Genomic DNA, 17,527 nt, shown 5'->3' on the forward strand with positions numbered 1-17,527 from the left:
ACCGGAGTGGCCGGAGAAAGCCCACCCAGGCACGGGGAGAACATGCAAACTCCACACAGGCGGGGCCGGGATTTGAACCTATACCGTATACCTCCAGTAGGCCTGACCTTTGCACTCAAAATTGAAAAGTACTGTCATGCAGTGTGAGCTGGGAGCGCGGATGTTTTTTTTTTTGGTTTAAATTCAGGAGGTTGGCTTGACACACGCAAGCTACAAATTCAAGGATATTTTTTCGTGATGCAACTGTGAACACAATTTGTAAAATTGTTTTTCTTTTCCCAGGCATTTAAGAATCTTAAGCTTTTCATGGAAAATAAGGACCCCGGAGATGAGCTCTTTGACCGCTTAAATGTGAGTGTCTCCATAGCCTCCTTTTCTCCCGATTTCTGTCACTTTTTAATCAAATAAATGTTTTTTCTGTGATTTGTGTTATCCTTAGAATAACTTTAATTACTCCAGCAGTGGGTGGGTTCATACAAGTCATTGAAACAACTCAAGTCAGTTGAATGGAAAACAAACAAAGAAACTGAGATGTATTCTGAGCAGGAGACTGGCGGAGTTTCGCAAGATGCGCGAGCTTTACAGTAAATTGCATCGTGGGATGTTACGTGGGTTTGTTGGCCTTAAAGGTAGGCAGAACAAGCGAACTCCACACAGGGGAGGCCTGATTTGAACTGTGAGGCAGATGTGCTAACCAGTCGCCCACCGGTCCGCAATTTTGACACATCCAAACGACTTGACTTCAAATTAAACAGGCGTGAATTATTTTGTGCACTTAACGAGGTCCGAAATCAATAGTGTCGTTTGTAGAAGAGCGGAGTCACACGCGTGACCTAACCACCACCGACGTAGCTGCATAGATGGTAGCTATACTAGCTATAAAGACGTGCCCGTCGCCGTGGACGGGCCATGGGGGCTGTGCCCGCCCACCAAGTTGCTTAAGTTGTGACACGGATCTCGAAAAACAAACATTTGATTTTTAGTTGTTTTATTTGAGTCTTGTCTTCAGAAATACTAATGTTGAGTTCTTTATCACTCAGAAATGAAACATATACAGAAAGAATGGTGTGATTATTTTAGATTGATTTGGGAACCGAATTTGAGGGAGCAGGCAGCTCTCATTCTGTAGGACTTCTTGTCATAGTGCAGTTCTTCTGTCAAGCCACAGACAGGTGAACCCTGCGTTAAGTGCTACGACTGTTGAGGCGCGCTGAGTTTCTATCGCGCAACAGAGCTGGCAATAGTTGAATTGACTTTTATTTGTATTTTTTTTTTAGCAAAAATGATGTATCAAGCAGAAAGAAAATGGTTTCGATAAGGCACAAGAGGGTCTGCCAGTCTGCCACCTACAGTTTGTGGGAAAGGAAAACAAAGAGTTGAGACAGGATTCGATTGGGGGCAATTGAAGCCAAAAGTACACTACTTCTTGTGTGTAGCCTTCGGCCTGTCAGAAAATGTCAGGGTGTGTTTGCGGTGGCATGGTAATGGCCTGCTTTGGGCAGATATGATTGATGTGCAAAAAGGCCAGGCCACGGAAAGAGCGGAAAGAGGAGAGTTTCGGAAGAAGGAATGGTAGATAATGGCTGGACTAAAGTAGAAAAGGGAGGAGAAATGTCAAAGGGTTGAAGAGCAGCCTGAAATCTGATTGACTGTTTATTCTTCTGAGATTTAACAGGGACTAGGGTTGGGTTAATAAGGTTGGGTTACTCTCAACTGCCTGGAGCCAAGTAGAAAATGCAGCTCTGGACACAAAGACCTTCGATTGTCTCGCGCGTATGGCCGCGTTCCCGAAATAAAATAAGTGAAAGGCCGTTTTATCCATTTTGAACAATAGTGTGAATTAGACGACACAACACATTTGGCTCGTTTGTTTCATTATGATGAATAGCAATAGCGGGGAATGTGAGCTTAGGGCCACAACATTCTAAAGATCAGCGTTGCAAAATGAACAGTCGTTGGCTTTCTGAGACCAACACCTGCGCTTCCTCGCAGCAGCCCAAGTGTGGACGCTGAGCTCAAAATGCTGTGCCTTTTCCTTTGGAGGGCAGCAACACACACAGCTCAAACAACTCACTGAAATCAAGATGTTTGCTTAGAGCTGTCATTTTACCCAAACATCCGTATCATTAAAACTTTTTAATGATTTTTTTCCCGACATGATTTGCAATAAGGATTGATTTGCCAGCAGCATGTTGAAGAGAAATTGGAGTATGTAGGACATGAGAACAACGGTAATGCCAGAAAATGACATGGACAAACACACCTTTGAGTCTCGGGGTAATCCTGGTCACCCCTCAGACTCTTAATGCACCTTCATTAGTATGGTTAAGGTAGAGGCTGCAGTGGTTGTCGGATCATATTTTTGATCCTTCACGCGACTGCACATGTACGTTTACGTGTGCAGTCGCACATGCGTGTTGTATTTAATGGGCTCCCATTCATGCAAATTTGTGGCCCCTGACGGCTGGGTCCTGGCCCTGCTTTGATGAAACCAAGCTTCATCATTATTGCTATCTTAATTGGAATAATGGAATCTTTTGCCAGACCTCTAATGAGCCCCAAGGGAATGTTAGCACAGGGGCATTGCAGCCTTTGATCGCTGCCGTGGTGTTGAGGCTCCAGCCAATGGCTGACCGCTGCCTATGATGGCGACACAGTGGAAGAGGAAAAATGACAGTAGAACATGTGCTTTATAAATACCACAGTGCCACCTGGTGGTCTTATACAAGTCTTCCATTTGCCAATATAATGACTTTGTACACTTACAAAGGGAAACCTGATGTTCATATGTTGTCCTGGTTCTGTTCTATTTCTTCCCTTGACAGACCACCTTGTTGAACAGGCATCTGAGCTCCCTGATGCCAGGTCTGACGGCAAAGGTTTTCAGGACGTACAATGCCTCCATTACTCTGCAGCAGCAACTCAAAGAACTCACAAATGGTAAGTGCAGATGTTCTAATTACACTATACGAAAGCGTAACCATATAGTTTATCACCGAATGGGTACCAGCTGCCTGCAAATGTCACATCCTGTGCTAAGAATTGTTCACAAATGGCAAAACTACTCTGAACATTTGTTCCGTATTGCTTAAAGGTGGAGTTTGCAATTACAAAACGAAACAAAAAACAGTATGACTCAAGGCTAGAAATAAGCGGATTTGCATCAGCTCAAGGAGGGGTTGTTTTGCTTTAATTTAATAAAAAATTAAACCAAAACAATTATTTAAAAAATAAATAAATAAATAGAAACTTATAAAAATTGACAAACCTGGTCTCAAACAAAATGAAAACTAATAGAATTTGAAAAAGTAAAGTCCATCCATCCATTTTCTGAGCCGCTTCTCCTCACTAGTGTCGCGGGCGTGCTGGAGCCTATCCCAGCTATCTTCGACGGGGGTCACCATGAATTAGTTGCCAGGGCACGGATTTGAACCTGGGTCCTCAGAACTGTAAGGCAGACGTGCTAACCAGTCGTCCACCATGCTGCCAAAAAGAAAAGTCAAAAAACAAAATAAAAACTAACTATAATGGAAAATCCCAAACGATTAGAACTTTGGTCCATACCGGCTATGCAGCGAATTTGGTCTCCAGTTTTGTTGCTGACGTCACACCAAGACAGGGCGGCATATCGGTTTTGGTGTTGTTCCCAATGCAATGAGTTATTTATCCACCGCACCAAATGAATTGATATTATTGGAAACGGGGAAAAATACAACCCCAATTCCAATGAAGTTGGGACGTTGTGTTAAACATAAATAAAAACCGAATACAATGATTTGCAAACCATGTTCAACCTATATTTAATTGAATAGCCAAGATATTTAATGTTCAAACTGATAAACTTTGTTTGTAGAAAATAATCATGAACTTACAATTTTATGACTGCAACACGTTCCAAAAAAAGCTGGGACAGGTGGCAAAAAAGACGGAGAAAGTTGAGGAATGCGCATCAAACACCTGTTTGGAACATCCCACAGGTGAACAGGCGGGTGCCGTGATTGGGTAGAAAAGGAGTTTCCCTGAATTGCTCAGTCATTCACAAGCAAAGATGGGGCGCACTTGTTCACCAAAACCAAAACCAAAGTCCGTAAATAAAGTTCGGCGCTACATCCGTAAGTGCAACTTGAAACTCTACGATACAAAGCAAAAGCCATTTATCAACAACACCCCGAAACGCCGCCGGCTTCTCTGGGCCCGAGCTCATCTAAGATGGACCGATGAAAAGTGGAAAAGTCTTCTGTGGTCCGACGAGTCCACATTTCAAATTGTTTTTGGAAATTGTGGACGTCGTGTCCTCCTGGCCAAAGAGGAACAGAACCATACGGACTGTTATGGACGCAAAGTTCAAAAGCCAGCATCTGTGATGGTATGGGGCTGTGTTAGTGCCAACGGCATGGGTAACTTACACATCTGTGAAGGCACCATTAATGCTGAAAGGTACATACAGGTTTTGGAGAGAAACATGCTGCCATCCAAGCAACGTCTTTTTCATGCACGCCCCTTCTTATTCCAGCAAGACAATGTCAAACCACATTCTTCACGTGTTAAAATAGTGTGGCTTCGTTGTAAAAGAGGGCGGGTAACAGACTGGCCTGCCTGCAGTCCAGACCTGTCTCCCATTGAAAATGTGTGACGCATTATGAAGCGTAAAATACATCAACGGAGACCCCGGACTGTTGAACAGCTGAAGCTGTACATCGAGCAAGAATGGGAAAGAAATTCCTCCTCCAAAGCTTCAACAATGAGTGTCCTCAGTTCCCAAACGTTTATTGAATGTTGTTCAAAGAAAAGGTGATGTAACACAGTGGTAAACATGACCCCCCGTCCCAGCTTTTTGGGAACGTGTTGCAGCCGTAAAATTCCAAGTTAATGATGATTTGTTAAAAACAATCAAGTTGATCAGTTTGAACATGAAATATCTTGTCTTTGTAGTGTACTCAATTAAATATAAGTTGAACATGATTTGCAAATCATTGTCTTCTGTTTTTATTGATGTTTAACACCACGTCCCAACTTCATTGGGTTTGTACATAAAAATCTTCCATCTGGACGCTAGAGGTCCTTTGAAGAGGACTTCACCTCATTGACGTGTCTCCCTCCGCGTCTGAATTATTACTGTCCCAACACATCCACGTTATGCTTTATTTTTGGGTGAAATGAAATTATATTCAAATACAATAGACACTTAGCCTTCACATCTCCGATCCTCTGTGCTTCTCCAGCCTCTCACCACGCACAACCCTGCAGCGGATGATCATTGCAATGCTTAATTCTGGAGAAAAAAGTCAAAACAGATGTTATACAATTATTATTTTTTTAATTCAAAATGCCACCCTTCTAGCTCAAGAACAAAGAAAAAGAAAATTAGTATTTTTTTTAAAAGCAAGTAGAGGAAAATATTAACTCGCTCAATTCTGAGGAAAGAAAGTTATGGAATCAGCGTATAAATTTCATTTCTGAAACAAACACCTACATTGAACATTGAATTTGAATGAGTCGGCAGTGAAATAAGACTCCTCACACCTTGGAGAGGTGACTTGAATCAAAGCTCCTACACAAATGTCAGTTGAAACAAAGGAGAGAAGCATTTTTGGCCAGGGTTTGTAGTGTTATGCTACTTGTGTATCACGTGGAATGCAAAAGCGGTGTAGAAGATACCATTTTCCTCATGTGGCCAAATGCATTTGAAAAAATACATCCTAATTATTCCACTTTAACTGTGTTGTAACCACGAGCCATCCATTTTCCACACAGCTCGGCCTCACTAGGGTTGCGGGTGTGCTGGTGCCCGTCTCAGCTGACTCTGGGCGAGAGACAGGGTACACCCAGCGCTAGTCACCAGCCAATCCCAGTGCACATATAGACAAACAATCATTCACACTCACATGCGCACCTATGGGCAATTTAGAGTCTTCAATCAACCTACCATGCATGTTTTTGGAATCTGGGAGTTAACTGGAGTACCTGGAGAAAGCCCACACAGGCACAGAGAGAACATGCGAACTCCACACGGGCGAGGCTTTGAACCTGGGTCCTCGGAACTGGAAGGCATATGTGGTAACCAGTTGCCCTATTGGCAGCCCAAATTCAATACTTTCAGTATTAAATACTGCCCAAAATAAAATTGACTCGATGAAATATGTATCAAGTATTTTGAAATAATCAAGGAATGACTACCGCTTCATTTTAAGTCCTGCTCTGTTTACGATCCAGCTGGTACACACCCATTCTTAGACATGACTGTTGAGGAGCTAAAAGAGTTGGTTTAATATCATTTCTTGTGGCTAAATGTGCCTTAGTGCTATTTTCTAAAGATTGAATGTATTGTTTTTGTTAAAGTGATATTGTCAAGCAATATCTGACATTGCACATTCCTACTCTACCCACCTCTGTCCTAGATTGAAGGGATCAAATGTAGCGCTCTGAAATTGTGTATGCTTGTGTAGTATTTGTGGCCGGACACTCGAGCAGGGTCATTAAGCAGTCCACCAATCAGACTGCACTGATTTACAGTGTTGTCAATCACAATTGTTTCAATCCAAATGATTGTTCTGTCCCCAACCCACCCCCGCACCCCCCAAGAGTCGATGCAAAATGCTGCAGAGAAACTGCTGGCCTACAACAGAGCGAACCGAGCGGTTGCAGTTCTCTGTAACCATCAGCGGGCGCCGCCAAAGACCTTTGAGCAGACTATGGCGAACCTTCAGTCCAGGGTATGCGAAATTGAGCGTATGAACTAAAGGCATATTGTCAGGTGGTGGTGGTCTTTTTTTCATTTGGTGATAGTTTCTACCTTAGAATCCCTTTCTGTCCATTTAAATTTTTAGACAGGCATCAATTGATGTTTGTTCAATTTACAGCAAATTGATATTCTAACTGTTATATTTAGGCTGACGGTAATGTATAGGATTTGTCACAAAAGATATATTTCAAACCCCAACTATGAGTTTTCGAATCCATTGTGAGCCAGACGATCAACCAGCATGTCTACAGAGTGTTGCGGCTGCTTCACCATGACAACACAACTGCTCACGATGCCCTGAGCATCCGAGAGTTCCTGGATGAGAAGAACATCGCTGAAGCCAACCTTCCTCCCCACCTGATCTGGCTCTGTACGATGTTTATTCCATTTCCAAAGCTCAAGGGGAGCTGATTTGAAGACTTGGATGACCTCAAGATGTCGAGAACAATCCTTCCAAGAGTGCTTGAAGGCGGCACAGAGAAGCCTGGGAAATTCGGAGGGGGGGGGGGGGAATTGTAGTTGGCAGCAGTTTGGATTTGAAATACATCTTTCGTTATAGCAGTCCTGGAACATTTCGGACAACGTGTATATCACAAGTGTCTTCATTTAATCAGATTGTCACGAGAAAAGAGCAGCTGACTCTTGCCAAGAAGGAGCTGAAGCAAGCTAAGAAGGACGCCAAGAATAAAGGCAGCTCAGACCCCAAGCTTCAGATGTAAGTATTGCAATTGGTAAACAACCTCTGAAAGTAGCTCACAATATGTTACATTCTACATACAGGATACGATATAAAAAGACACACACTTTTTTTTCACTGTTTGACATGAGAACTTTCCTGTTTTAGGTCAAATAGGATTACCAAAATGGTCTATTTGCTAAATACCAGCATCATTTTAAGGCAATTTCTCATTACTTTCTTCAAAGTCATAAATGTACATAGAGTAAGATTACTATGCCTTCAAATAATGTGGGAATATCCAGATGATGATGTAATCTCTTTGGAAGCTTCTGATAGGTTTTGAGTTAGAGACGCACCTGTGGATTTATTTGAACTAGGCACACCTGAAACACACTGCTTCTTTACGTAACATCATGAGAAAGTCAAAAGAAATCAGCCAGGATATCAGGAAGAGAACTGTGGACTTGCAGAAGTCCAGTTCATCCTTGGGTGCAATTTCCAGATGCCTGAAAGTACCACGTTCATCTGTTCAAACAACTATATAAACGAGTATAAACACCATGTCTATATATATATATATATATATCAGTCAACTTTATTGCCAAGTACCATCATTTCTCGTGTATAATGCACATTTTTTTTTACTTTACATAGGTATCAGGCAAAATGAAAAAGGCATACATTTTATGCCGCCATCTAGAGGTTATGAAAAAGTTGTACACTTTCATTCCAATATGCCACTCCACCCTAGAGGTTATGAAAAAGTTGATAGCTGGGATAGGCTCCAGCACGCCCGCGATCCTAGTGAGGAGAAGCGGCTCAGAAAATGGATGGATGGATATTTGCAAGCATTTTTTTTTTTTTGTTATCAATCCCGTTTTGAAAAGATATGTAATAGTTGAAAAACGTGTTCTTATAGGCTTCTGATTTCAAAACTGGTTCTTCATCAATGTGTTGTGTATCCATCCATCTTCCGTTCCGCTTATCCTCACTAGGGTCGCGGGCGTGCTGGAGCCTATCCCAGCAATCTTCGGGCAAGAGGCGGGGTACACCCTGAACTGGTCGCCAGCAAGCCGCAGGCCACATAGAAACAAACAACCATTCACACTCATATTGACACCTACGGGCAATTTAGAGTCTTCAATCAACCTACCATGCATGTTTTCGGGATGTGGGAGGAAACCGGAGTGCCCGGAGAAAAGCCACACGGGCACGGGGAGAACATGCAAACTCCACACAGGCGGGGCCGGGATTTGAACCCAGATGTGCTAACCAGTCGCCCACCGTGCCGCTGTGTTGTGTATACTGTATGTAATTATATGAAGTAATCTTTCGTTTATATGGGTTCACGGCCGTAGCGGCCATCCGGGGGAAGTCGTAACTACGACGTGGCCCGTGACAAAGATGAGTTTGACACCCCTGAATTCTCGAGGTTATGAAAAAGGTGTAGCCTCCACTTTCATTCCAATATGACAGGGGTACATATGACTGCATATATGTACAATTGTGCTCATAAGTTTACATACCGTGGCAAAATTTGTGAAATTTTGTTTTGTTTTTTTAAATACTTTATGGTTATGTTTTGTTTAATGATAATATTTTTCTGAAATGCTTGACAGTTTAATTCGAATCCTATTAAAATAAAGTGTGTTTCGCCTGGTACTTCATGTTTTCTTTAAAGAATTGTACACATCTTACAAATTCTGCCTGGGTAATCAAACATATGAGCACAACTGTGCGTTTTCTCATTTACAAAATAAAAGTAGGGATGTGAATTTCAAAATAAGAGAGTCAATAAAAAAAGTATTATGTGTTCAAATAAAGTGCTTAACTTCAGAATAATTCTGTGAAAAAACAAACAAAATACAGATACTTCGTTTTGATCATATGGGTAAAAGCAAAATCATGCATTGTAAAAATGCATTATACATAGGTAGAAGGGTTTTCCAGGATGTTGAAGTCAACTTTGGGGGGTGCGTCTTATACATGGGTACGCATGATACACGAGAAAACACACAAGCAATTTGTCTCCGGTAGTTGAAGCCGCTCTAGTACGATAACTGACAAGTCAATTGATAAAAAATCGTCAGCATGTTGCAATGGAATTGGAAGTGAACTCTTTCAACTCTAAGACCTCAAGTGTGACTAGGGGGGGTACCGACAATCTTTTCAGCAGTTTTGATAGAAGAACACAGGACCGATTCGATGACCGCTGTGTAGAACTGCCTCAGCAGCTCCCGTGGCAGGCCGCGCTTTCTCAGAAGCCGCAGGAAGTACATCCTCTGCTTGGCCTTTTTGAGGACGGAAGCTGTAAGTCCACTGACAGATGGCAGGCGAGATGCTGAGCTGGAGAAGCTTGGAGGAAAGGAGTTCAGGGATGATGGTGTTGAACGCTGTGCTGAAGTCCACGAACAGGATCCTCGCGTAGGTCCCTGCACTGTCGAGGTGATCTAGGATGAAGTGCAGTCCCATGTTGACTGCATCATCTGTGATGGAAGAACACAGGACTGATTCGATGACCGGTGTGTAGAACTGCCTCAACAGCTCCCGTGGCAGGCCGGGCTTCCCCAGAAGCCGCAGGAAGTACATCCCCCACTTCGTGTACAATAGACACGCATACACCGCTTAGGAAGAAGGGTTCTCCGTCCCAGAGATGAAATATGTTTTGGTCCGACGTGCATATCAACACAATAACAAAAGCAAAAAACCTTGTAAAGATGCTGGCAGAAGCTGGTCAGAGCGTGTCATTGTCCACGGTGAAACAAGTACTGTACTGACATGGGCTGAAAGGCCACTCTGCCAGGAAGAAGCCATTACTCCAAAAGACACAACAAAGCCAGATTACAGTTTGCCAATGCACACACGGACAAAGACCTTAATTTTTGGAGACGCGTCATGTGGTCTGACGAAACCAAAATTGAATTGTGTGGCCAATAATGAGCATTGTTAGATTTGGAGGAAAAAGAGGCAAGCTTGCAAGCCTGACGAACACCATCCCAACTTTGAAATCCTGGGGTGGCAGCATCATTTTGTGGGGTTGTTTTGATGCAAGGACCTGTGCACTTCACACAATAGAAGGCAACATCATGGAAAAACATTGCAGAAATACTAAAGCAATGTAACAAATCTGGTTTCAACTATGTATGTAACTGCTCATTTGTTGATAAAATACATAAAGAAGCAATGAGACAAGTTTTGTTTTGGTGCTATTGTGGCCTTTGCCTTTTGAGCCTAAATGCAAACATGTAGACATTCACTGGTTGCTTAGGTTATACAGTATATCTGGTGCATTTCTAACGGACAGTGGACCCCCACTATCCGCAACGCAACTGCTAGTAGTGAAAATCAGTGAAAAAGTTATAATTGCCTCAATCAAAACACTTAAGGGGCTCATAACATTTACAATGCTTACCAACATACTGTAGACAGTGTTTTGCATATATATATATATTTTTTGCAAGGTTTTCCACAAGTCACAGGATGGATCCCAAAAAAAAAAAAAACCCACAAATGCGTCAATTGCGAATGCTGAACCACGGAGGTCCTGTATATACAGTATTTTATGTCACAGCCATTCTTCATTGCAATAATCAGCCGACTAGTTCTATATCCCATTAATAAAACTACCATAATCACTATTGTTGCTCTTGAAAATGAGAATATTTTTGTGGCTTGTCTCTGATTTACGATACTCAGGCTGGTCAAGAAGAAGGAAGCAGCTGTGAAGCGTTGCGAGGAGAGTCTTCTGAAGCTGGAAGTCCAGGCCACTGACAGAGAGGAAAACAAGCAGATTGCACTGGGTACCTCCAAGCTCAACTATCTTGATCCACGAATCACTGTGGCTTGGTGAGTTCATGAGGCAAACACCAAACTAGTTGCACTTTGCATTAATCAATACCCAAGAAGTAGCTCTCACTTTCAAAAACTGGTGAGTATATCACTCCCTCTTGTCATATTCCTTAATTGTTGTTTTAAAATCATTATAATAAACGATACCAAACAATCGGCAAAAAAATAATTTTACAATAAACTCATGCAAATAGTCGATAGAATAATCAATTGTAAAAATATTTGACAGTGACAGCCCTAATATACTTCGAGTGACGTAGGTCCCAAAATCATTTTGTAATCTTACGCATACACTTATGAGGCTGCTTCAGGTTCAGCTACATGTCAATTACAGGTCATTCATACCACAGCTGCAAATAATTGTAGTATGTTAAATTATTGTTTTTCCCATAAATTGATCATGATTTAATTACTGCTTTTGTCCGTAATGTTTAGGCAGATGTTTGCAAATGTCTTCTTTTGAGTCCACACAAAGATAAATCGTTCTGCTTTCATGAAGGACTACAGAAATCGACATGTTTACTGTTGAAAGGCTGAAATCAGATTTGGACAATTTCAAGTTAAAAAAACACCTCCAAACAATGACTCGATGATCAAAATAGTTGTTGTTTGTTACAACCTTTATGGAGCCAAGGCATATATTTTACAAAGGAAAAATCTCACGACACACCAACAGACAAAAAGTGGATACATGAATGACTGCATGTACTTCCTGCCATCTAATAGAAGAGCATTCATTTGTTCTGTCTGTCACTATGGCTCACTGGCATACATAGATGAAGGACGATACATTATTTCTTGTAGATAATTTTTGGAGCAATTAAGTAAAATTTCCCACGGCACACTGGTTGGGAATCACTGCTCTAGAGTTTATTACCTGTTGCGACATCTTACAGCCGACATACAGCGCCTGCGGGACCCAAAATGAACAGATAGTTTTGAAATATTTGACCAGCGGGTCACCTTATACTGACGGAATGATTGTCGTGAATTTATCCTGATCTAGTTAAGTTGTTAATGTGGCAGATCACACTAACGTAAATAGTTTGAAGAAACAATGATACAACTGTATTCTCTCTAGTTTAATACAAACTATGTGAAATGGCTGTGTATTATAGTTCCAGAATTTTGCATCTGTGAAATTGGTCTTGAAGGACGGCAGGTATTGAACGTTTTTCAGATTGTCCAGACTTTAGGAGGCACAGGCGTTTTGTACTTTGAATCTGTCATCACCAATATGATTTTTTGTTAAGATTATCCATCCATCCATTTTCTACCGCTTATCCGAGGTCGGGTCGCGGGGGCAGTAGCTTTAGCAGGGACGCCCAGACTTCCCTCTCCCCAGCCACTTCATCCAGCTCTTCCGGGGGGGGGGATCCCGAGGCGTTCCCAGGCCAGCCAGGTGGTCCCCGGAACACCTCACCGGTGAGGCATCCGAATCCGATGCCCCAGCCACCTCTCCATGTGGAGGAGCAGCGGCTCTACTCTGAGATCCTCCCGGATGACCGAGCTTCTCACCCTCTCTCTAAGGGAGAGCCCGGACACCCTGCGGAGTTAACTCATTTCGGCCGCCTGGTGCCGATTCTCATCCCGGCCGCTTCGCACCGCTCCAGTGAGAGTTGGAGGTCACGGCTTGATGAAGCCAACAGAACCACATCATCTGCAAAAAGTGGATTATTTGTTGCTGAATATAATCTGACTTTTGACTCATTTCAGGTGTAAAAGAATGGGGGTACCTATTGAAAAGATCTACAATAAGACCCATAGGGACAAGTTTGCCTGGGCCATCGACATGACAGAGATGGACTTTGAGTTCTAACGTTCGACTTGGACAATTTTAATTGCTGTAATGCAATTAATGGACCTCTGTAATTACATGATGTAAACTGTTCCACTTATAACATGTTCTCATGCTATTGTTATTTTACAAGCACTGTGTTGACATGATCAAGGTCTTTTCTTTCCAACAGGTTTGCTTTGTTTGACACTTTTGTTTTTTTATTTGAATAAAGGTTCCTACTATGCATTGAAATGCCAAGTGTCTTTCAATTAAACACCCAGTTTATTTGGATTGCCTCTACTGTACAGAGAACATGTACCATGCAGTTATTTGCATTGTAAAATAGTTTACAAAAAGCACCACCTGATCGTCTTTAAAAGCACCTAGCACCAAATATGTTCTATGTAATTCAACAGCATTTTATTAAATATTTGATAGAAAATCTGTGAAGAGGAATGCATCTCACGGCTCATGAACAGTGCCTGTCAAAAAATGCAGGCGTCAGCTGTTAATTCTATTAGCCTGCAAAGTCATACAGTGCCACCAGAAAGTATTCACACCTCTTCATGTTTTCCTCATTTTGCTGTTAGTTTTTATCAAGGTGATTTGAGTAAAAGAAATGACATAAAATATCCCATGACGACAAAGTAAAAACATTTTCAGACATTTCTGTAAATGTAAACATTCAAACGGGTATATAAGTATTCACATCTTCGCTATGACACTCAAATTTAAGGTCAGGCGCATCTCTTTTCCACTGCTCATCCTTGAAATGCTTCTGAAACTGGGGTCCACCTGTCGTATATTCAGTTGATTGAACATCATTTGGAATGGCACACACCTGTCTATATAAGGTCTCAATTGGCAGTGCGTATCAGAGCGGAAACCTAGCAATGGATTCGAACTGTCTGCAGACCTCTGAGACTGGACTGTGTCGAGGCACAAATCTGAGGAAGGCTACAAAAGAATTTCAGCAACATCGAAGGTCCCAAAAAGCACTGTGGTCTCAATTATTCGAAAATGGAAGTTGGAACCACCGGGACCCTTCCTAGATCTGGCCGTCCGACCGAGCTGAGTAACCGGGAAAGAAGGGCCTTGGTCACAGAGGTGAACAAGAACCCCATGGTCACTAAGGCGCTCGGAGCGCCAGCGTTCCCTTGCGGAGATAGAACCAGTTAACGCACTCCATCATCCATTTTCAACACTGCTTATCCTGGTTAGGGTCACTGGGCACTGGAGCCTATCCCGGCTGACTTCGGGCAAAAGGCGGACTACACCCTGAACTGGTCGCCAGTCAGTCGCAGGGCACATATGGACACGGACAACCATTCGCACCGTCACTGAGTGGGAATTGAACCCGCGCTGCCCGCACCAAAGTGAGTGTACCACTACACCATCAGTGACGTCGCACTCCACCAATCAGGCCTTTATGGTAGAATGGCCAGACGGAAGCCACTTCTAACTAAAAGGCACCTTAAGGATTCTCGGACCCCCAGAAATAAAATTCTCTGGTCCGATGAAACCAAAATAGAACTTTTTGGCCTCAATTGCAAGCATCATATCTGGAGAAGAAGAGGCACTGCTCATCACCTGGCTAACACCATCCCTACTGTGAAACATGGTGGTGGCATGCTGTGGAGCTGTTTATCTGCTGCAGGAAATGGGCAACTAGTCCGCATAGAGAGTAAGACCACTGCCAAATACAGAGAAATTCGAGAACTTGCTCTAGAGCACTAGGGTGTTTATTCACCTTCCAACACGACAATGACCCAAAGCATACGGCCAAGATAACATTGGAGTGGCTTCAGGAGCAGCCTGTGAATGTCCTTGAGTGGCCCAGCCAGAACCCAGACTTGAATCCAATCGAACATCTCTGGAAAGACCTAAAAATGGCTGTCCACCGACACCGCCTATCCAACCTGAGTGACCTTGAGAGGATCTGCAGAGAAAATGCCCCAAAACAGGTGTTTCAAGCTCGTAGAGACATACCCAAGTGGACTTGAGTCTGTGATTGCTTCAACAAAACATTAAGCCAAGGGGGCAGGATACTTATGGAGCTATGTTTACATTTTCAATACATTTGCACAACTGTCTACATTTTACTTTGTCATTATGGGATATTTTTTTTTTTTTTTAAATAAAACTATACTCATATCAGCTTTAGAATAAGTCTAACGTAGCAAAATGTGGATAAAGCGAAGGGGTGTGAATACTTTCTGGTGGCTCTGTAGTCATGACAGGCCTGGGCAACAGTGTCTGAATCAGCCAGCATTTCATTTGACAAGAATATATGATGATATAGGGCAACATCCCTGTCAGTTTGGATTCTTGCACTACTAAAGTTCTAACGGCCAAAACACACTTTTCTGTCTTACAAATAACATTCCACTTGTCTTTACATCAATACAACCATTTGTCACAACAGTTAATATATATATATATATTAAAAAAAAAAAAAAAACATCACACAAGTCAATGTCATTTTCAGGATTGGAATTTTGCTGCCCCAGTACATCGGATCAGGCTGTTTTGTCGTTTTGTCTCTGGACCTGTCGGGAACACACAAGTGTTTACTTAGAAGAATACATCAACATGAAATTACACCATTGGTTATTCAGAAGAGATGAAAATGAACGTTGGTCTCTATTGACTCGTAATTTGATCATTATATCAGCTTAATATATTGACATTTGCGAATAGTTCTTCCCTTCTGATCATTTTTTTTATACATCTATTTACAATACCTGGGAAGATCAGATGCAGCTAAGCAGAATGGACAAAATGTCTTGCCTTCATGAGGAGCCTTGACCTTCTTTCGGCTTTTCAGGCGTTGCCCCATTTTCTTCTACGCCTGCCTGGGTCATCAGGTCTGCAATGTTCTTCTCCAAGTCATCAATCCTTGTGCTCATCTCATCAAGTAGAGAAGCGGTCAAGGTCAACTGAATCAGTGACTCGTAAGGCCTCTTTATACTCGCGCGGCCGACAACGCTCGCACTGCATCACGTGACCGACGCATTGGGTCACGCGGCCCCTATGCGCACACGGCAAAAATTGTTGCTGCGCGTAGAACGCCGCGGAGGCAATCCCTCGTGATTGGTCCGTTTTAGTCACATGCTGTGATGACGTACTCGGCGCGCCATCTACTGCAGTACATTTCAAAACTGCGTGCGTGGGTTGCGCTCGAGTATAAAAGACAACTACACGCGGGACAACCACAGTGACGACGTCGCCGCCCGCGCTAGTATAAAGCAGCCTTTTGGTGTGGTTAAATGACCGGCTTCGTCGCACTCAGCATTCCTGTCTACAAATTCGATGGAAATGTGTGGATGTGAACAAGTATGATCATAACCAGTACAAGCATAATTAATACTGTTTCATACGATAAACACTAGCTTGACACACCATGCATATAACACATGAGCAAAGTACAATTTGAAATGGTTGGATATTCCTTCCGATGATCTGGTCTGACATGGTCTGGAACTTGTCTTGCATTTGTTGCAGCAAGGTTTGGACCTGGAAAACAATCAGCAGTGATTTGCCACACATGAAAATTGTGCTGTATTTTATGGAAGCAAGATGAATAATAAATGTCCCTCTGTAGTCGAAGTTCGAGGCGTACTTCTAGATAACGTTAAAACACGCACACAAAAACGTGGGAGATGCCTTATTTCACAAATTAATTCCTAAACCGACACTGCATACTCCGTGGGCTTATCACAACGCGCAACTCCCTCCAAAAACACAGAAATGCAAAACTAACAAATATTTACGTATAAACAGTGATACGGTTAGAAAAAGCGTGGAACAAGACTTCGATGTTTTTGGATGATCGCTTCGCACCTCTTTTAATAGTCTCCACGATGATATTCGGACTAACTCATCCACTACCAACACATTTAACTTTTTTTTTCAGAATTACGATAAATTAACGAGGGAATAGTTACGAGAGTGGCTTTGGGAAAAAACTAAAAATTAATCATAATAATAATAATAATACCAAACTTACACCGAACACACGCTGCGTATGGAGAGATGGATGTTATTTAGTTCGAAGACCAAACACAGAATGTCACGAATTCCTACCGCTTTATAAATAAACGTAATGTTTAGAAGTCATCCGTTTTTATATAACATGAGTGACAATTGAACACTGAATGGAGACTATTTTGGCGAGCCAGCTGTGATCTCCGACTTGGTTAGCTTCGTTAGCCGCTTCGAGCTAAAATGGATAACGCGAGCTCGCTTGCTTGCTCATCAAGGTTTACGACTCACCACATTTGTGAAGTCTTGCACGGACTTGGGATCTGTATCAGCCATTATCTGCTGTGGGAAAATATCGAAAACCTCTCCAGGCCCGTTTGTAGTTCGCACAAAATGACGTTACCCCGTTCGAAATCGCTAGCAAGCCACTGCGCAGTCAGCCGCTGAAAGAAGCAAAACGAAGTCGCGCGAGAGTTTGGAGCGCCACCGACTG

General features: G+C 42.5%; 2 protein-coding genes across 6 annotated transcripts in view; one reads left to right on the forward strand and one right to left on the reverse strand.

Annotated features, from left to right (window-relative positions):
• zgc:173742 (DNA topoisomerase 1) overlaps window positions 1-13,296 on the forward strand; it is a 42,946-nt gene extending 29,650 nt beyond the window's left edge. For all 5 annotated transcript variants that reach the window (XM_061775062.1, XM_061775061.1, XM_061775064.1 and 2 more), the window contains 6 exons: window positions 283-351; window positions 2,826-2,940; window positions 6,583-6,713; window positions 7,357-7,457; window positions 11,118-11,267; window positions 12,987-13,296. In XM_061775062.1, coding sequence (XP_061631046.1) covers window positions 283-351; window positions 2,826-2,940; window positions 6,583-6,713; window positions 7,357-7,457; window positions 11,118-11,267; window positions 12,987-13,089 — 669 coding nt within the window. In that variant the 3' untranslated portion in view covers window positions 13,090-13,296. The remainder of the gene's footprint in view (window positions 1-282; window positions 352-2,825; window positions 2,941-6,582; window positions 6,714-7,356; window positions 7,458-11,117; window positions 11,268-12,986) is intronic.
• Window positions 13,297-13,309: 13 nt separating this feature from the next.
• Window positions 13,310-17,507, reverse strand: hsbp1b (heat shock factor binding protein 1b). Its single transcript, XM_061775077.1, has 4 exons — window positions 17,326-17,507; window positions 16,500-16,566; window positions 15,841-15,967; window positions 13,310-15,599 (listed from the first exon to the last, which is right to left on the reverse strand). Exons 1-3 carry the CDS (start codon window positions 17,368-17,370, stop codon window positions 15,843-15,845), a joined length of 237 nt encoding a protein of 78 aa, XP_061631061.1. The 5' UTR covers window positions 17,371-17,507; the 3' UTR covers window positions 13,310-15,599; window positions 15,841-15,842.
• Window positions 17,508-17,527: the final 20 nt, after the last annotated feature.

Source organism: Phyllopteryx taeniolatus, chromosome 5, assembly GCF_024500385.1.
Source record: "Phyllopteryx taeniolatus isolate TA_2022b chromosome 5, UOR_Ptae_1.2, whole genome shotgun sequence".
Taxonomy (NCBI): Eukaryota; Metazoa; Chordata; class Actinopteri; order Syngnathiformes; family Syngnathidae; genus Phyllopteryx; species Phyllopteryx taeniolatus.